The sequence below is a fragment of the Ursus arctos genome, unplaced genomic scaffold (assembly GCF_023065955.2).
Source record: "Ursus arctos isolate Adak ecotype North America unplaced genomic scaffold, UrsArc2.0 scaffold_12, whole genome shotgun sequence".
NCBI classification, from domain to species: Eukaryota; Metazoa; Chordata; class Mammalia; order Carnivora; family Ursidae; genus Ursus; species Ursus arctos.
In genome coordinates this window covers 72,130,221-72,151,718 of record NW_026622786.1, presented here as the reverse complement: position 1 = coordinate 72,151,718, position 21,498 = coordinate 72,130,221, and the positions used below count along the sequence as shown (strand labels likewise).

The window sequence follows — 21,498 nt, the reverse complement described above, 5'->3', positions numbered from 1 at the left end:
GGATATAGTCACAAATATCCCAAGGGCAAGAAGGTGCTGGGACACTTGGGTTCTAGGTAGTTGCTATGCAAATGAGCTTTATGGTATTAAAAATTACTCAGGACTCAGTCATATACAATACATATATACATATACTCATATACAATATGTGTAACATGGGGTGGGATGGGGGTAAGAATGAAGTCCCATCTGTCTTGTTCTGGACTGTCTCCAGTGTCTAGAACAATGCCTGACACATAAGTAGATAATTTAAAAATATTGGAATGAATGGAGTTTTCCCCCTACCCCGACTGTGTACTTGCAGTTGACCCCAAAGTTGGACTTCCAATGGCAGCCCTAAGCTTACAGAGCCCAGCGATCTCAGCCTGGGTTTGCCTTGTTAGGAAGCTTGGGCCAGAGCAGCTGGTAGCTTCCCTTGACCTTAATGCCTTAATGAGCTGTATTTTTTTTTCTAACACACTCTCATTAACCATCTCCTTGCATTCTTACTACCTTTATCAAGAATTATTTGATAAATGATCAAGTTGATTTTTGTTTCCAGTTCAACTTGACAGTGAATTTATATCCATTTCACAGACCACTGATACATTTTTCCTCTTCCTCTAAACTACTTCTTCCCAGTCCAATCCAGTCAGTGAATAGCCCCTCCATTCACACAGTTGATCAAACCAAAACCTACGGAGTCACTGTTGCTTCCTCCCCACATCTAAACCATCTACAAGTCCTGTCAGTTCCACCATGAAAATATAGAATACTTGATCTGTTTATTTCTGTTACATCTCCACTGCTACTACTCTACTCCATGACGCTGGTGTCACTCACTCGGACTATACAATATCTTCCTCACTCACCTCCCTGCTTCCACACCTCTTTATCAATCCAGTCTCCATAGAGCAGCGAAGGTGGTCTTTTTATAATGCAAGTTGAATGAGATTACTCCTCTCTTAAAAATCTCTCCGTGGTTTCCCATTGCACTTGAAATAAAACCTAAACCCTTACCATGACCTATAAGGCCTTCTGTGACTTGGCCTCTGTCCATCTCTCCAATTTCATCACTATACCACACTCTGCCTTGTTTATCATGCAGCCTTGCAGAGCCTCGACCCCTTAAAGTACTTTCCTACTTGAGGAATTTTGCACTGAAAAGCTGTTCTTGTCCAGAATGCTCCTCCCCCAGATTTTCACGTGACTAACTCCTTTGCACCTTCTCAGAGAGGTAACCGGTAAGCATCATGTTAGGGTAAATCCTAGCTCCTGCTCTGCCACATCACTGTATTCGTGACTTATCATAATCTAATTATCCTGTTTGTTGTGTGTCCTCATATCCCTCCTCTGGGCATGTGCTCTGTGAGAGCACGGTCCTGACTGTCTTGGTCACCGTTAACTTTTTAGTGCATAGAACAGTGCTTGGCGGGGCGCCTGGGTGGCTCAGTCAGTTGGGCGTCTGACCCTTGATTTCGGCTCAGATCATGTTCTCGTGGTTGTGGGATTGAGCCCCACATCGGGCTCTGTGCTCAGCGGGGAGTCTACTTGAGATTCTCTCCCTCTGTCCCTCCCTGGCTCACAGGCTCTCTTTCTCTCTCAAATAAATAAATAAATCTTGGGGGGGGGGGAAGAACAGTGCTTGGCATATAATTGATATTCAATAAACAGTTGATGAATGAATTAATTAATCTTTTCTTTTCCTTCCCCTCTTGACACAGAGGTCTATTGTTACCCGTCCCTGTTCTGTTAGGCTTGAATTCATTGTAATCATACCTTATACTCGTAGGTTTTCAAAATGCGTTCACATTTTACTTCAGAAGATCCCAACAAACTTATGAGTAAGGCGACTCAAGAGACTAAGACTCTGAGAGATTGTGCCTTGCCAAAGGTGATGTGAATAGTAGATAGAAGACCTAGGACTAGAACTCACAGCTTGTGCTGTGTTACAGTGTCTTTCTTGAATCTCCATATGTGTTCAAGACTGTGTATCTGGGTTACTAGAAAAGGAACAGGGTAAGGATGCTGCCTGGGCGCCTCCTACCAGCTGAAGCCTGGTGACAACTGCACACTTACAGAAGGAAATAAAAACAACAGACGGGGTGAGTTTCAGTCAGAACTAGGCAATAGATCCTTTCCAATAAAGATTAAGAACCAGAGGGGTGGGTGGGAGGTTGGGTGAAATAGGTGATGGGGGTTAAGATGTGCACTTGTTCTGATGAGTACCACATATTGTATGGAAGGGTTAAATTACTATATTGTACACTTGAAACTAATCTTATACCGTGTGTAAACTAACTGGATTAAAGTAAAAACTTAAAAAAACATAAAACCAAGATATTACTGGGGGGGGGGGAGGACCATGTTAGAGGAGAAATGTGAGAGTCACGGTGAGTTTTCCAGCCCCTAAAGTACAGATGTGCAGGACTGCAAGACATATTCTCAGCAACATGTCATTTCTGGCTGGTGGTTTCCTTTTGCCCACACAACTTTTATATTATTATTATTATTATTATTATTATTATTATTATTACTACTACTACTACTACATAAAAGTAAAATAAAGTAATAAATAGTATGTACTACTTTTTAAAATCTGTTCAATTTGCCTTAATTACTCATTTTCTCGTATCTTTTGAAAGGATAAACCTGTTCTTTCTGAGGGCATTTATTTAGTGGATAATTGTCCTCATGTATCAAGAACACTTTAAATTCCCATATTCTAAGATATTGCTAATTCTCCTTAATCAACTAATGAATTCATGTGAATGCTGTTAATTTATTCAGACCATTAATGAAGATGTTAAATGGCATCAGCCCCAGGATTGTGCCCTAGAGAGCACTTGCTCATCATTCCCTCCAAGTCAGAGAAGACTTACTGACTGCCTTGCTCTAAATATGGCTTTACAGGCACATCTCATAGACCCACCTAAGAGGAAAGCCATTTAAACTTTATCTTTTTTTTTTAAGATTTTATTTATTTATTCGACAGAGATAGAGACAGCCAGCGAGAGAGGGAACACAGCAGGGGGAGTGGGAGAGGAAGAAGCAGGCTCACAGTGGAGGAGCCTGATGTGGGGCTCGATCCCAGAACGCCGGGATCACGCCCTGAGCCGAAGGCAGACGCTTAACCGCTGTGCCACCCAGGTGCCCCTAAACTTTATCTTTTAACTATGGAAACATAATGAAGGCTGCTTCTCTTTTTCCATGTCAACATGGCCACTGTGCAATTATAGAAGGAAATTACATTAAGTCTGGCTAAGTTTACTCTTTATAAAGTAATTGGCCCTTCTAAATGTAACAAATCAAACACCATTTCATATTTGCCTTTTTTTTAAAGAAAGCTTTTTATTTTTAGGTACTTATAAATTCACATGCATACAGTTGTAAGAAATAATAGAGAGATCCCATGTACCCTTTATCAGTTTCCCTCATTGGTACAATCTTGTAAAATTACAGTATAATATCATAACCTGGATATTGACATTGATACAGTCAAGGTACCGAACATTTCTATCACCACAGCGATCCCTCATGTTGTTCTTTTATAGACCCTCCCTCCCAACATTCCTCCTCCCTCACCCACTTCTTTACTCTAGGCCCTATTCTAATTCAAATTAGTCTGTTTTCCATTTCTGTAAGTTTTTCATTTCAAGAGAGTTATATAAATATAACCATACAATACGTAACCTTTTGGAGCTGGCATTTTTCACTCAACATAATTCTCTGGAGATTCATCTAGATTTCTGTATCAACAGTTGGATCCTTTTTGACTGTTGTGTAGTATTCCATGGTATGGCTATTCCACAGTGTAACTGTTCATCCATTGGAAGATACCCAGTTTATTTCTAGTTTGGGCTGTTTTGAATAAAGCTGCTATAAATATTCAAGTTTTTATATGAATGTAATTGTTCATTTCTCTGGGACAAATCCTCAGGAGTGCAGTTTCTGGGTCGTGTGGTAACCATATGTTTAGGGGGTTTTTTGTTGTTGTTTTTTAAGACACTGCTAACCTGTTTCCCCCCAGTGGCTGTATCATTTTACATTCCCAGTAGCAATATAGGAGTGACCCAATTTCTCTGCATCTTCACTAGCATTTGGTGTTGTCACTTGTAAATTTTAGCCATTCCGGTAGGTGTATAGTGGTATCTTATCATAGTCTTAATTTGCATTTTCCTGAAGGCTAATAATGTTGAGTATCTTTTCATGTGCTTATTTGCATCTGTCTGTCCTCTTTAGTGAAGTCTCCTTTTGTGTCTTTGCCTATTTTCTAACGGGTTTGTTTTCTCACTGTTAAGTTTTGAGAGTTCTTTATGAATTTTAGTATTAGTCCTTTGTCAGATATGTGATTTGCAGTTATTTTTTCCTAGTCTGTAGCTTGTTGTTCACCCTCTTACGAGGATTTTCTCAGCATGAAGTTTTTCATATTGATGATGTATCAGTCTTTCCTTTTATGGATCGTACTTTTGGTGTTAAGTCTCAGAACTCTGCTTAACTTTAAATCTTGAAGACTCTCCTGTGTTTTATGTATATTTTTACAATATAAGTCCATTTTGCATTTGAGTTTTTATTTTGATTATCATACTTTTCAGTTCCAAAATTTCCATTTGGGTCTTCCTTATATCTTCTATTTCTTTCTTTCTTTTTTTTTTTTTTTTTTACAAACACACACATATAATATTTATTATTTTTTTCTCATTACGAAAGCAATATATGGTCATTCTGGAAATTTGGAATTATAGGAATTCACAAGAAAGAAGATTAAAAAAATCACTCAAAGATAATGATATCAATACTTTTTACATATATTCTTCTATTGTTCCTATACACGCATTTTATATATTATATAACTTTAAAAATTAGGCTAATAGTTTTGTGTTTTTTTTTTTTTTTCCGAGCTTCACTTCAATGATTTTTTATTATATTATGTTAGTCACCATACAGTACATCCCCGGTTTCCGATGTAAGGCTCGATGATTCATTAGTTGTGTATAACACCCAGTGCACCATGCAATACGTGCCCTCCTTACTACCCATCACTGGTCTATCCCATTCCCCCACCCCCCTCCCCTCTGAAGTCCTCAGTTTGTTTCTCATAGTCCATAGTCTCTCCCCCTTCTGATTACCCCCCCTTTCTTTATCCCTTTCTTCCCCTACCGATCATCCTAGTTCTTATGTTCCATAGATGAGAGAAAACATATGATAGTTGTCTTTCTCTGCTTGACTTATTTCACTTAACATTATCTCCTCCAGTGCTGTCCATGTTGTAGCAAATGTTGAGAACTCGTTCTTTCTGATAGCTGAGTAATATTCCATTGTATATATGGACCACAACTTCTTAATCCAGTCATCTGTTGAAGGGCATCTCGGCTCCTTCCACGATTTAGCTATTGTGGACATTGCTGCTATGAACATTGGGGTGCATATGGCCCTTCTCTTCACTACGTCTGTATCTTTGGGGTAAATACCCAGTAGTGCAATGTCTGGATCATAGGGTAGCTCAATTTTTAACTTTTTAAGGGACCTCCACACTGTTTTCCAGAGTGGCTGTACCAACTTGCATTCCCACCAACAATGTAGGAGGGATCCCCTTTCTCCACATCCTCTCCAACAATTGTTGTTTCTTGCCTTGTCTATTTTTGCCATTCTAACTGGTGTAAGGTGGTATCTCAGTGTGGTTTTGATTTGAATTTCCTTGATGGCTAATGATTTTGAACATTTTTTCATGTGTCTGTTAGCCATTTGTATGTCTTCATTGGAAAAGTGTCTGTTCATGTCTTCTGCCCATTTTTTGATTTGTTTATTTGTTTCTCGTGTATTGAGTTTGAGAAGTTCTTTGTAGATCTTGGATACCAGTCCTTTATCTGTAGTGTCATTTGCAAATATATTCTCCCATTCCGTGGGCTGCCTCTTAGTTTTTCTGACTGTTTCCTTGGATGTGCAGAAACTTTTAATCTTGATGAAGTCCCATAAATTCATTTTATCTTTTGTTTCTCTTGCCTTTGGGGATGTGTCATGAAAAAGGTTGCTTTGGCTGATGTCGTAGAGGTTGTTGCCTATGTTCTCCTCTAGAATTTTGATGGATTCCTGTCTCACATCGAGGTCTTTCATCCATTTGGAGTTTATTTTTGTGTATGGTGTGAGATAGTGGTCAAGTTTCATTCTCTTGCATGTAGCTGTCCAATTTTCCCAGCACCATTTATTGAAGAGACTGTCTTTTTCCCACCGGATGTTTTTTCCTGCTTTATCAAATATTAGTTGCCCAAAGAGCCGAGGGTCCATTTCTGGGCTCTCTGTTCTGTTCCATTGGTCTATGTGTCTGTTTTTGTGCCAGTACCATGCTGTCTTTGTGATCACAGCTTTGTAGTACAGCTCGAAATCTGGCATTGTGATGCCCCCAGCTTTGTTTTTCCTTTTCAACAGTTCCTTGGAGATTCGGGGCCTTTTCTGTTTCCATACAAATTTAAGGACTGTTTGTTCCAGTTCTTTGAAAAATGTCCTTGGTATTTTGATCGGGATAGCATTGAAAGTGTAGATTGCTCTGGGTAGCATGGACATTTTAACTATGTTAATTCTTCCGATCCATGAGCATGGAATATCTTTCCATCTTTTTATGTCTTCCTCAATGTCTTTTAAGAGTGATTTATAGTTTCTAGAATATAGGTCCTTTACGTCTCTGGTTAAGTTAATTCCAAGGTAACGTATGGTTTTTGGTGCTATTGTAAATGGGATGGATTCCCTAATTTCTCTTTCTTCGGTCTCGTTATTCGTGTATAGAAATGCAACTGATTTCTGAGCATTTATTTTGTATCCTGCCACGTTACTGAATTGCTCTATAACTTCTAATAGTTTGGGAGTGGCTTCTTTTGGGTTTTCCATATAGAGTATCATGTCATCTGCAAAGAGAGACATTTTGACTTCTTCTTTGCCAATTTGAATACCTTTGATCCCTTTTTGTCGTCTGATTGCTGTTGCAAGGACTTCTAGTACTATGTTGAATAATAGTGGCGAGAGTGGGCATCCTTGTCGAGTTCCTGATCTTAAGGGAAAGGCTTCCAGCTTTTCCCCATTGAGAATAATATTTGCAGTAGGCTTTTCATAGATGGCTTTTATGAGATTGAGAAATGTACCTTCTATTCCTACACTCTGAAGGGTTTTAATCAGGAAAGGATGCTGTATTTTGTCAAATGCTTTTTCGGCATCGATTGAGAGGATCATATGGTTCCTGAGTCTTTTCTTGTTGATATGATGTATCACGCTGATTGATTTGCGAATATTGAACCACGCTTGCATCCCAGGTATGAATCCCACTTGATCGTGATGGATAATCCTTTTAATGTACTGTTGGATTCTATTAGCAAGTATCTTGTTGAGGATTTTGGCGTCCATATTCATTAGGGAAATCGGTCTGTAATTCTCCTTTTTGATGGGGTCTTTGCCTGGTTTGGGGATCAAGGTAATATTGGCCTCATAAAATGAGTTTGGTAGCTTTCCTTCTGTTTCTATTTTTTGAAATAGCTTTAGGAGAATAGGTATTATTTCTTCTTTGAATGTTTGGTAGAATTCCCCAGGAAAACCGTCTGGGCCTGGAGTTTTGTTATTTGGAAGGTTGTTTATCACTGACTCAATTTCTTCATAATTAATTGGCCTGTTTAAGGAATCAATTTCTTCCGGTTTCAATCTTGGTAGTTTATAGGTTTCCAGGAAGGATTCCATCTCTTCCAGATTGCTTAGTTTATTGGCATATAGCTGTTGATAAAAATTTCTAATAATCCTTCCAATTTCAATGGTGCTCGTCGTGACCTCTCCTTTTTCGTTCATAATTTTAATAATCTGGGTCCTTTCTCTTTTCTTTTGGATAAGTCTTGCCAGGGGTCTGTCAATTTTATTGATTCTCTCAAAGAACCAGCTTCTAGTCCTGTTGATCTGCTCTACTGTACTTCTGGTTTCTGCTTGATTGATTTCAGCTCTAATTTTGGTCAACTGCTTCCTTGTGCGTGGATTAGGCCTGTCCCTCTGTTGCTGTTCCAGCTTCTTGAGGTGAGAATATAAAAACTGCATTTTAGATTTTTCTATTCTTTTGAGTGAGGCTTGGATGGCTATGTATTTCCCCCTTAGGACTGCCTTTGCAGTATCCCATAGGTTTTGGACTGTTGTATTTTCATTCTCATTGGTCTCCATAAATTGTTTAATTTGATTTTTGATTTCCTGGTTTATCGAGTCATTCCTGAGCAGTATGGTTCTTAGTCTCCAAGTGTTTGAGTTTCTTCCAAATTTTTCCTTGTGGTTGAGTTCCAATTTCAGAGCGTTGTGGTCTGAGAATATGCAGGGGATAATTTCAATCTTTTGGTATCGGTTGAGACCTGTTTTGTGTCCCAGAACATGGTCTATTCTTGAGAATGTTCCATGGGCATTAGAGTAGAATGAGTATTCTTTGGTTCTGGGGTGTAGTGTTCTATATATATCTATGAGGTCCAACTCGTCGAGTATGGCATTCAAAGCCTTTGATTCTTTGCTTAGTTTTTGCCAGGGTGTTCTGTCTATTTCTGATAGTGGAGTGTTGAGGTCCCCTACTATTAATGTATTTTTATTTATATGTCTCTTTATTCTGGTTAAGAGTTGGCTTGTGTATCTTGCTGCTCCCCTGTTGGGGGCATATATATTTATAATTGTCATATCCACTTGTTGAATACTTCCCTTAAGAATAATATAGTGCCCTTCTGCATCTCTAACTATAGTCTGTAGTTTAAAATCCAATTTATCTGATATGAGAATTGCTACCCCAGCTTTCTTTTGAGGTCCATTTGCGTGAAAGATGGTACTCCATCCCCTTACTCTCAGTCTGAATGCATCTTTGGGTTTGAAATGAGTCTCTTGTAGACAGCAAATGGATGGGTCATTTCTTTTTATCCAATCTGCAACCCTGTGGCGTTTTATGGGATGGTTCAAACCATTTACATTAAGACTGATTACTGAGAGATATGATTTTAATGTTGCCATGTTGCCAGTAAAGTCTTTGTTTGTATTGGCTGTGACTTTCTGTTCTGTATCACTCTTGGGGCCTTTTTACTTTTATAGAACCCCCCGTAATATCTCCTGTAGGGCTGGTTTTGTGGTTACGAAATTGGTTAGTGACTGGCGATTCTGAAATGTCTTTATTTCTCCATCAATTCTGAATGACAGCCTTGCTGGATAAAGGATCCTTGGCTGCATGTTTTTCTCTGAAAGAGCTTTAAATATGCTCCCCCAACCCTTTCTCTCATTCCAGGTCTGTGTAGACAGGTCTGACGTAATTCTGATGCTTTTGCCTTGGTACCTGAGAAATTTCTTTGCCCTGGCCGCTTTCAATACTGTATCCTTGCATCTAATATTTGCGAATTGCACTATGACGTGACGTGGCGTAGGTTTGTCATGGATGAGCTTGGGAGGGGTCCTCTCTGCCTCTTGGACACGAATGTTTGTTTCCCTTGCTAGATTAGGGAAGTTTTCAGCTACAATTTGTTCAAATATCTCTTCTAGACCTCTGTTTTTCTCCACCCCCTCGGGGATGCCGATGATTCTAACATTGGATCGTTTCATTGAGTCAGTAATCTCCCGTAACCTACATTCGTGGGCATGGATTTTTTTAAGACCATCTTCTATTTTCATTTTTTCCTCTATTAACCCATCCTCCAATTCACTAACCCGTTCCTCTGCTTCTGCGACCCTGGCCATCAGAGCCTCTAGTTTTGCCTGCATTTGGCTCATAGAATTTTTAATTTCTGTCAGATTCGCTCTCATTTCTGTCCTTAGGGATTCTATATTCTCAGTAACCTTTTCGTTAATAGTTTTTTCAATTCTACTCATCATTTTGACCATCGTTACTCTGAATTCCATTTCTGATAATTTGGTTACATCCATATCCATTATTTCTGTGGCAGAGGCCACAGAATCACTGTCTTTTCTTTGCTGGGGGGGGCTTCTCCTTCTTGTCATTCTGATGAGGAGAGGTTGCGGGGTTTCCAGAGCCCAAATTATTGACTGGGTCCCAGGCCGTGCCCCTTGTTTTATAGGGATCTTAGGGATGTGGGCTTCTTCTTTAAAGATTTTATTTATTTATTTATGTGGCAGCCAACCAGCGAGAGAGGGAACAGAAGCAGGGGAGTGGGAGAGGAAGAAGCAGGCTCCCAGCGGAGGAGCCCGATGAGGGACTCCTTTCCGGAACGCCGGGATCACGCCCTGAGCCGAAGGCAGGCGCTCAATGACTGCGCCACCCAGGTGCCCGGGTTGTGGGCTTCTTGATTTTTCAGCCTGCCTTCTGGGGGAGGGGCCTGCCGCGCCGATACTCAGGCAGCCATGTTTGGGTAGAGTTTCCGTGTCCCCTGCGAGAGGGGATGGGGATGGGCACTCCCTGAGCCGGTATTTCCAGGCTTTTGTTCTCTGGCGGCTTTCCCTGGCGGTTTGCTGTGCCTCTTCTGAGAGTCAGAGCAGCAGCGGCCAAATTTCAGCCTCTGTCACAGAACAGAGGGATTGCGGCCCGTTCTCTACTAATGTTCTGGCCACTTTAACTCTGTTTCTGTTGGTGCTGCTCAACCCTGCAGCGTCCCGGGATGTGCTCCCCACACCCGGCGTCCCACCCCTCACTTCCAGGGCCGGCGCATCTCTGTCCTTTGTGTTTCTAATGCCGCCAGCCGCCAGCCGCCCCGCGCGTGCTTCCGGATCTCCCGGTCTCAGTCTGGATCCTGTGAGCGCACCGGGATTCCGGTGTTCCGCGAGATGCCTGGTGGCGCGCGCACCCAGCTCACGGTCTCAGTCTGCTGTTTTGCGGGTGCCGACCGTGAGCCCCGCCCGCTCCCCCGTGCAAGTGGCTGCTGCTTCCCGGCGCCCAAACGCGGCGGCTCCCTCCCCCTTCCGTTTATCTTCCGATATCTGTGCACAGTTTCATGGCTCCCCGCTTCGTACCTCAATACTCAGCGCTGGAGATGTTCATTTGTAGAGATCCAGATGCGTCTTCCTGCGTCTCAGGCTGGTTCCGTGGTTGTTTAGGCTGGTCTGGTACCTATCCAGCTCGACTCGGAGGACCGGCTGAAAACGGTGTCTCCTACTCCTCTGCCATCTTAACTCCTCCACTATATCTTCTATTTCTGTGCCAAGACTTTATAGTTCTTTTTTGAGACCACATTTTTTCATGTGTTTCAACTGTGTTCATAAGTGCTCATCAAAGCATTTTTATAATGGCTGATTAAAAATTGTTGTCAGATAATTCTGACATGTTGGTTTTATCATCTATTTTTACCTTTTGCTCATTTTCCTTGGTGTTGGTATGAGGAGTAATTTTAAATTAAAATCTGAATATTTTGGGTATTATGAGACTCTAGGTCTTATTTAAGCCTTCAGTTTAACTGGCTTCTTCCGATACCACTCTGGCAGGGGGAGTAAGATGGTGTTGTCTTATTACTACCCCAGGTGAGGGGTACAAGTCAAGCTTACCCACTCAAGCTCCATGGACACCCAAGGAAAGGGGGCTCCTCATTACTGCAGGTGAGGGTGAGAGGCCTCTGCTTGTACTGCTCTGGCTGTAAGAGGGAGGAGTGCCTTGTTACTGCTATCCACTGCGTCTCCATGATACCACATGGAGGTGGGTAAGTGTGGTCTTGTTAGTGAAAAGCCTTACTCTCCACTAGGCCTCCTCTGACACCACCCTAGAGGAAAGGGAGAAAGGAGTCTCCTCACTGCCAGGTGGGGGTGAAAGTCCAGACTCCCCGTGTCTATAACTACCTGGCAGAGATGAAAGTCCCAGCTCCCTGTTGGCTTGTGACACCACCCCAACGGGGTAGCTGGGGTGCTTCATGATAGCTTGGCAGAGGTGGAAGTGTAGGCTCCTGGCCTTGGCTGACATGGGTGAGGGTGGGGCTACAGTTTCTTTTCTGTGGTGTTTGACTGGAGTAAAGTAGTTAAAATCCGGGAAGCTCACAGTCCTGTCACTCCTCAGCTCTTGAGTACCCTAGTTGGCCTACCTTCTCTCTATCTTTCAGAGTCTTCTTATGTTTGTTTTATATATAATGCCCGGGTTTTTAGTTGTACTTGGTGGGAGAAACAGGGAAAAGTAGGTTTACTCCGTCTTCCCAGAAGCAGAAGTTGGTTTTTCCATTTTAAAAATTATGTGGTGTACGTTTGCATTTTCCCCAGTCTTTAAGTGTATCTGGCTTCCACTGGGAGTAGGAAAAGGAAAAGAGTTTGTGAAGGATGGAAAAAAATCATTGTTATTTTATCAGAAATTTATTTTTAAAGCTTTTTAGTCTTTATTTTATATTGTTTTGTATAATTTGAGTATATTATCTTTACAAACCTGCTGAGTTAGGGCACCTGGGTGGCTCAGCTGGGTAAGCATCTGACTCTTGATTTCAGCTCAGGTCATGATTTCAGGGTTGTGGGATCAAGCCCTATGTTGGGCTCTGTGCTGTTCATGGAACCTGCTTAAGATTCTCTCTCTCCCTCTCCCTCTGCCCCTCCCCTCCCTTTCCTCTCACACTCTCTCTAAAATACAAAAACAAAAAAAGAACCTGCTAAGTTCAAAATAAAATATTTCTTTTGTTTTGTACAATGCCAAAGGAATTTTAAAAGGGAAAAAAAACTCCCTAGACCTAATTTTTCCCCTGTTCCTTTCCAGTTTTTTCTATATATACATTTCCCATGGTATTATGTATGTTTCTGCACATATACATACAAATATATAGTTTATTGTTCTACCATTTTATTTTAATAGTATTTTTCATGTTGATAAATAATTTTTATACCACTTTCAAGTTGATTTACCTTTGATTCTCTTAGCCATTTCTGTGCCTCCATTTAATCACTGTTTTAAATAGCATGCTTATGAGCATTATTATACATTCAGCTCTTTTCTTCTTATGAATTATTCCATTGCAGTAAATTCATTGGTAGTCAATTATTCAGTCAAAGGGTCTGAACATTTTTATGGCTCTTGATCTGTATTGCCAGATTGTCTTCTTGAAGAATTTGAGCACCAACTATAATTTGTGAAGCATGCCATCTAGGCTCCGAGGTAGCTGAAACAAATTTGCAAAGAATGAATCAAAATAAACTCTGCATGTTTGTGTCATGCACTGTCTGACCGATGAAGATACATTCCCTCCGCGTCCGCGTGGCTTCTGCGGCTCACAGTCTCTTGGTTTTCCTCCTCCTTCTCTGACTTCTCAGCCTCTCATTCCTCTGCTTGTTCCTTACAGGTCTTCAGGCGTCTGTCTAGAATGGTCCTCCTCCTCTCACTTTCTCCTTTCCCCTTGGCTCGCATTACCCAATCCCACGGCTGCTGCTCCCGTTCTTCTGTATCTGTATCCTCTCCAAAGGCATCTCTCCAATCTCTATCCACATTCCCCCTTCTTGGTCTACCATCCACTTGCCTGTTTGCCCCAGTCAGAAATCCAGGTGTCGTCCATTATTCCTTTTTCTTCTTCTCCTGCCACATCCAGTTCATGACAAATTTTGTCAGTATTGTCTTCTAAATATCTCTAGAACCCACTGCTTGTTTCCATCCCACCATCCTGTTCTAGTCATCATTGTTTATCACATGGATCACTACAGTCTCGGGTTTCCCACCACATGGCGTCCAAATGATCTTTCTAAAGGACATTCTCTCTTGTGCCTCCAGGCTTTCACCCATTTCATTTATTAAGTCATCCTGGAACACTTATTTTTCTCTGTTCCCATCCACACCAGCGCCTTCACCCATTATACATACACACGTGCAAGTATGCACACCTATAACTTTATGTTTGCCTGGTTTGTGCCCAGTCATCCATCAGTCCACAGATTACTTACTGCTAGTGTAATCTACTCACGTATTTTCCTTATTTCTCCCTAAACCGTAAGCCCTTTAGGGCAGGGATTATGTCCTATTGTAGCCCCAGTGCCTGCCGAAGTGCCTAGAGCTTACTGAGTAATTAGAAAAAAAAATCTTTATAAGCTGTGTCTGCCCTATGCCATACTTAATGTTGAAAAAGTGAAAAGCTCATTTGAATTGGTTGATTTTTTATGAACAAAAACCTCTAATGGGTCACCTCCCTGAATGTGAGTAAAAAAAAATATGACTCATTTGTTTTTAAAATTTATTTATAAGAGTAAGATAACTGTTCTGCTACAGAATTCAAGTTGAAAAATTTGCTTGCAGTACTGGTTGATTTTTTGGGGGGGGTCCATATTCTGCTACTATAATGAGAATTTTGACAGTTTTCTGTTGTTATATTTGTACCAAGTCCTGAACAAGGAGAAAGTAAGCAGAAGGAAATTGCAGAGGAGTCAGTAAAGGAGGGCACTTTGCCGAGGGAGAGGCAGAAGGAGGACTCACAACAGAACCAAGCTATGAAGGGTGAAGGACAGCAGTCAACCTTGAAGCCTGAGGAAATCGTGAGGCTTAGAGAAGAGCTGAATCGTATAAATGAGAGCCTCCTACAGTCTCAGAGCTCAGGGGATAGTTCAGATGACACCAGTGCCCAGGTAGGTGCTGTAAACGCACGCTCTGACTAGGTCCATGTCCTCTGGCCAGCTCTGCATGTAAGCACCATTTTTATATCAACGTTAATGTATGTTGTTAAGCAAGATCGTCACCCTGTCCTGAATGGTAATAAAATAGCAACCAGAGTGGGAGCTAAGCGCGACAGCAGATACACTTTGTTCTAAGGGTTCTTAGGCTCCATTTAAGGCTCAGCAGGAAGAAACGCTGATTGGTCCTCAACATCTGCCCTGGGGAGGCAGGATAGGGCGGGGCAGGATTTGTGCCACGTTTTCTATTCATCGTGCCTGGCTTAGAATTACAAAATAGTTAGTTTGGGTGAGGAGAAGACCACAGACTTGGAACTGTTTGTAAGTTTGGCTTTTGCTAGTTACTCAAGCTCTGCCTGCTGGAGAAATCGAGGGAGAGACTGCCAACTGCACCTCAGCACTTACGCCTCAGTTGTGAGGGTCTCTCTTGTTCACATGAAGATTTCCCTACAGGTGCCTTTCTAGGAATTATTTTGAGATCCACAGAGGGAGGCCTTTGTACACATACATACACCAACTTCAAAACACTGGCAATATACATTTAAAAATGGCTTCAGGTATACATAGGGGAAAAAAGGCCGAGTAATAGTAAAGTCAAAAGTATATTTGAAAAGTGATTCAGATATAGGGTCTGAAAACGAGGCAAGTCACAGTAAAGAAGGAAAATAGATCCCTGAAAGGAGGCTCATATGTTTGAAAGAGAAGGGAGCCATTGCATTTATTCAGAAGACCAAAGGGGAGTATGACATCAAATGTTCAAAAAGAGGTTAATTTTAAATCCCCCAGACAGTCCCTTTATTGGGCAGTGAGCAGCATAGGAGACTTGGGCAGAGGCTGGACACCATGGTCACAAAGTCTGTAAAATCTTGGTTTATGCGCTTAAAATGATCAATGCACTTACAGAACAGTGAGTTAGAGAGTATGACAAGTAACACCCTGGTTCATGTATTAATTTTATTTAATGTACACGTTCTCATTATTTGAAGAATCATCTCTCAGTACCCAGGAGGGAAGTGAAAAACGATTAAATATATACAAATTATATGGGGCATCTGGGAGAAGAGCCATTTTGTGAAAGGACAAATGGTCCTTTATACCACATAGCCTCTAGGGTTTCACTGAATTCTTGCAGAGTTCAGTAATTTTGTTCCATAGTAATGACTTTGGAAGATTGAAAGAAGGGTAAGTTACTCTTACTCGTTTATCCGACTGTTATTAATGGAGTATTTATGACGTGTCAGGCCCTGTTAGGACACATACAGCAGGAATCAAGACAGATGTGGGCCTCGTGGGAGAAAATAACATATTTATATTTTGAACTTTCCGTTTCCCAAAGCAGTATCACACACACTATTTCACTTCTTTAAGCAGGCAAGGAAGGAAAGATGCTTTACACAGATGTTTGTTTTTTTCTTCAGCGTTCTGTGCAATGATAATTTCCGAACCTTTTTCTGTGTAGAGGGTACTTGGACGTACTGGTGGCTGTAAATTGTTCTGCCTTTAGTTCTTGTGTATGCGAAGTTTTCGGTCTTCACCCCTGTTGTCGGGTTAGTGTCTAGTGCCGAGCTACTTACTGCTGCATCTTCTTAATCTCATAACACACACATTTAACCAACTGTAGCTTGAGACCAGGTGTCAAACTTTAAAGTGTATAGACGGTAAATACGTAGAAAAAGAACAGTGAGAGCCTCTTTTATGAGTAAGTAGGTGAGCTCTATTGTTCATTTGTATTTGTGACATCATCTTTGGCTGCTGATCGCCTTTGGTGGCCTAATTTCAGCTGTTCAACAGCATTCCAGGTAAGATTGTAATAGCTGAATTCAAGTTAATTACTTCCCCAGTGTTTGTGAAACAACCTGGAATCACCATTAATTAGCTTAATTTTATAGGTTTAAAAATCTAGCTTCGTGTTTCTCCACGACATTATTGAATATATGCTCTGTTCCGGGCACTGTTCTAAATACCTGTGTGTATTAAGCAGCACAACGAAGTCACCACTTTACAGATGAGGAAATTGAAGCTTGAGAGGGGTTAAATAATTTTCCCAGAATGACACATTGTGGTGGAACCTGGGTCTGTCTACTCTAGAACTTGACCTCTTAACCCCTATGTCATTTGCTTCCCCTTGCTGAGAAATTCAAAGAAAGCATACAGGTCTCATGTAGAGCTTATTTCCTAAGGAAGGCTGGCATGCTGTCTCCCAAAAGCCCTCCCAGGATGTTCTGTTATCGATTATCTTGGTGAATTTATTCGGGGTTTGGCCCTTAGGCTCGAAGGTTCCAAAACTTGATGCATTAGTCCCCCTAGAATAGATCTGTGTCTTGGTGGTAAACTCACATTAAACCAAACTTTCAAGACTATTGCGTGAAACCGGAATGTCAGTTAGTATTATCTGTAATAATTAATTATAAATAGCACTTGATCATGTTTAAATGAACAACGCATTCGCCTGTAGAGAGCTGAGAAAGACAAATACAGATCTGAAGGATGTTTGATAAGCAGGGAGTCTGGGCAAGGGGACTTGGTTTGATGATTGATATCTTCACAGGTTGCATAGCCTGTTCCATCCACATCCACTGTATTTAAGGCTCATAGGCTTTAATTGTTTCCACAAAAGGAATGATCTTGTCATTGGGACCAGTATATGGATTTGGCTCATATTAAATTTTTATTGTATGAAGATAATATTTGAAAATATTAAGAGCTAGATCTTAAGCCTATAAAATTAATATAATTAACACTGGTTCCGATTTGTTTCATTTTAATTCTTAAGGAATTACGAATTGAAGAGACATTATGTACGCATCATCTGGTCTTATGCCTTTAATTCGCAGATGAGTCAGCTGAGACTCGGAGAGGATAATTAGCTTAATAAATCTGTTGATTGGTCAAGAAAGGATGTTTAAGTACTTTACTTTGCACTCCTACATGGTTCCTAGTAGCCTGAGTGAGTCTAAATGCCTCTATAATAACTTTTCTGCCAGGAAGCAATTTACATTGTGGGGAAAAAGTAGAGATTCTTTATGTTGGCCACTTGACTGGTTGACTGGTAGCTTCTTTACTAGTTAGTTGCCTTTCATGAAAATTAATTTGCATTTCTACTCTGGCTAAGTGACTTTGACTAGAGAACGTAGGCAAGAAGAACTATTGTTCTGGCTTTTCTCATCTTCAAAACAGGCTAAAAACTTCTGTACATTGGTATAAAGGGGGTGTGTCTCTTGTGTATCTCTGTTTGGGCATGGTCAGTGGCCATATGGGCTGCTGGTTACTAATCGGTTATTAAAACCTGCTATCTGATAGTTAAATAAGAAGCTAGATTGGTGATCAAGCGTTTCCAACCTTCAGGAGAACTCTTGTTTTCAGATGGAAGCAGAAGGGAGTTAAAATAAAGCTGGGTAGCACCCACAGTACTGGGTAATGTTACTGAGTGCTTACTGCGTGCTAGGCATTGTGCTAAGTGCTTGCGTGCATTATCTTAATTACCCTTTACTCCATCCGGCAGTTTTCATTATTATCCCCATTTTCAGATGAAGAAAATGAAAAGCAGAGAAACTAACTTCTTCAAGATAGATTCAGGACTGAAACTAATTCCAAAGCGAGGGTTCTTAAATAATTACATTATAATTCCATTAAAGAATTTTTTCTAGGGATCTTAGACACTTGCAGCTCTAGAACAAGCAAATTGGATTTAGACTGCCTTCTTGACTAAACCAAGATAGGAATTCAAGGTCTTTACTGGACTTGGGGAATTCTGTGTTGCAATTCTGTTGTAAGCAAGAGAGAACCAGACTAATGACATGGGATTTCCAGAAAGTCATGGGCAGGAAGTACACTGGACCAGGACTCAGGAAACTCTAAACATATGTTATCTATTGAATTGGATAAGGTTGACTTCTTTATCTACATAGCATACCCATGTGAGCCTACCTTTTAGAAAACCCCATGATTCCTCCTTTGGTCAAGCTGGTTTTATTGCCCTGGAGACCTGCAGGAGGGTGTGCGGTGGTTGAATAGTGACTGAAGAAGAATCGTGATAGTAACAGGAAAGCAAAGAAGACTGGGAATTTAAGATCTCTTGTAAATGTTCTCTTTCTTTTTGCCAACAGATACCACACACACACACACACACACACACACACACACACAATGCATACATATTCATGCTTTCCTTCTTCACATATTGGCTCTTCGAACTCCCCGTTTAAAGCTTGTTTTACCCTAAAATGGTCCGTGCTTCTGTTTCCCTTCATTGGTATGAAAAATAAGAAAGTTAGTTGTCTATGCTTAACTGCTTTGCTCAGATAATTTCCTTGATATTTTCACTCCAAAATAACAGGAGTTAAATTATATGAACATGTACCAAATGGCCCTAAGTACAACAAAGAGTAATTTGCTGGAGGTTAGCCAACTCCAAGAATATTTACGTGTGAATAATCACTCTCTGACATTTCTGCTTCTGACAGCTGGGACCCATGTTTTACCAATATTCTTTCAAATTGCCCACGTTTCTCTTTTAAAACGTTTGTTTAGTATCCATCATCCGGAGAAAAACTGAAACACCAGCAGCAAGAGGAAGTACAACAGCTTCATCAGAATTTGCGCCGGCTCCAGGTTCTGTGCAACTCGGCTGAAAAAGAGCTCCGGTACGAGCGAGGGAAGAACCTGGACTTGAAACAGCATAATAGTCTACTTCAGGAAGAAAGCATTAAGGTAATTCTAGAGGTCATAGCCTCCATCGGAGGGTCTCAGTTGCTAATAGGCCCTGGGGATAAACGAATTCAAATTCCCCAACTGCATAATTCATGATAGAACCCCCAGGTGGGTGGGCAACTGAGCTGTCTGATGACTCACTCGGACTTTGCCCGACCAAGTAGGTACACAGTTGAGTGGTTGCCCTGCTGCTGAAGGCCTGTGTACGCTGTCAACTTACAAATGCGACAAACACGATCTTTTGGAATCATTAGCTAAAACTTTTAACACTTAACTAAATTTGAATGACCTGACCCCACATGCTAGAGGTCCTGCCCTCGTTCTATCTATAGATTTATTTATCCTTAAGAGCTGTATCCATTATTATTGGTTGAATCAAATGTCAACTGCTCCGAGGTACAATTCATAGGAGGGCAAACTTGTTCTATCAAAAAGTTAGGAGGACATCCCCCAAACATGCTTGGTTTAAAATAATCCACGTAGAACTGCCATCCACAGAGTCATCTAAATTTTATGAACCATATAAATATTCAAACTGAACCATTGTGTAAAATAGTGCTTCCTTTTAATTGAGGTTCAATTCTGTAAAAATTTATTAGGGACCTAGTTTCCATAAGTCCCTATCTAAAGTTCTGGAATTCAACATTCAACAAATATGTACTGAGCATCAGTCATAATCTAGGCAGGCAATGTTGTTGCTACTGAGGGTTTAACCGTAGGTAAAACCGATAGAGTTCTTATCCCCTGGTCAGTAGGAGTCCATGGGTCAAATCCTACCTGCCTCTTCTTTTTGTAAATAAAGCTTTATTGGCACACAGCCACACCTGTTTGTTTGTATATTTCGGTTGGCTGCTTTTGCATTGTAATAGCAGATTTGAGTGATTCTGACAGAGACCATGTGGCCCCCAAAGGCTAAAACATTTACTCTCTCGCCCTTTATAAGAAAATTCATCACACTTAGTGTAGTGGAAACAAGGTATCTTCTTCAAAAAATGACCTAAAAATGGATTAAGAAAGGTCCCTACTTTAGGAACTCACAATCTAGTAGGGGAAATACAGAGGAGAACTAGTCATTATGTCAAACTTTAAGGGAGGCCCTTCTAGCAGCCCTAGTATTCCAGGGTTATTTGAAGAACCCTCATACTTATCCTCACCCTTCATGATTTTTTGAATATTGACCATATTCAAATTTTTGTAGTTTTAAATTAAATTCCTTTGTAGTTTTAAATTAAATTCCAGATCTTTATCATATTTCCTTGTAAGACAGCTGTTCACTTTTCCTTTCAAACACGTTTCTGAGATCATTTTAGCTGTCTAATTCTCAACATATTCAAGCAATACTACATCTTTCTCAAGGTGTAATGACCGGAGCAACACAGATTATGATGCCTTATCTGTGGTTGGCACCCTAGAAATGTTTGTTGAATTAATGAATGAGTCCTTCAGGGATGGGCAAATGATAGATTTGCAAAAAGAGAAGTTATTTTTTGTTCTGTTTTAAATCCCTTTCATGGTGGGGTAAAATACTGGCCATTTCAATAATGAGACAACAGTGTTTGGGCTGGTTCCTTCAGCCAGGCACCTAAATGGAGTCATATACAATAACTAACTACCTGTTATTGACAGTTTGTCCACTTTATCTCTTACAAACCTCCCTAAGGCCTGGAGGGCCAGCATTTTATAGATGAGAAACTGTCCAAGGTTGCAAAACTAACACATCGTGGAGTCAGAATTTAAATCCAGGTCTGTTGCTCTCTTTTGGTAATAACCCTTTTGCTTTACTTTATAGTTTCACACAAGAAATTGCCATTCTTTATTCTCTCAATGGTTTATAGACGTCTTGTATGTCCGTACATACTAGGGGGCTATTGAGAAGAATGCTGTGGGCTTGCAGAGCTTCGGGCAGAGAACTGTTCTGCCACCACCAACACTGAGACACTGTACTGGATCCTCTTATTAGGGCTTGAATACCCCAACCCAAAGCTAGAGAAGAACTCCTAGATGCACGTCATTGGCCATAATAGTGTTTGCTCCACTGTCATCTCACCCCATTATCCAACATGACCAAAATGCCAAAATGCTGCGTGTTAATTCTGACTGATGATCACAGGTCCCAGAGGCCTTCAGCTTTCTTGGCCTATGAAGGAGGTGGACAATGTATTATGAAAGGACTTGACCTTTTCTATTTACAGTAAGAAGTTTAGGTCTCATAACCCTGAACTAATCAAATGTACCAAATATTCCAACACTTCATTTCTTCTTTTC

The 21,498-nt window shown here is 40.8% G+C and overlaps 1 protein-coding gene across 1 annotated transcript in view; it reads left to right on the top strand.

Moving 5' to 3' along the window:
- The window catches only part of CCDC30 (coiled-coil domain containing 30), a 118,975-nt gene that overhangs the window by 58,957 nt on the left and 38,520 nt on the right, over positions 1-21,498 (top strand). Inside the window, 1 exon segment of the mRNA XM_048220523.2 lies at positions 19,054-19,233. Coding sequence (XP_048076480.1) covers positions 19,054-19,233 — 180 coding nt within the window.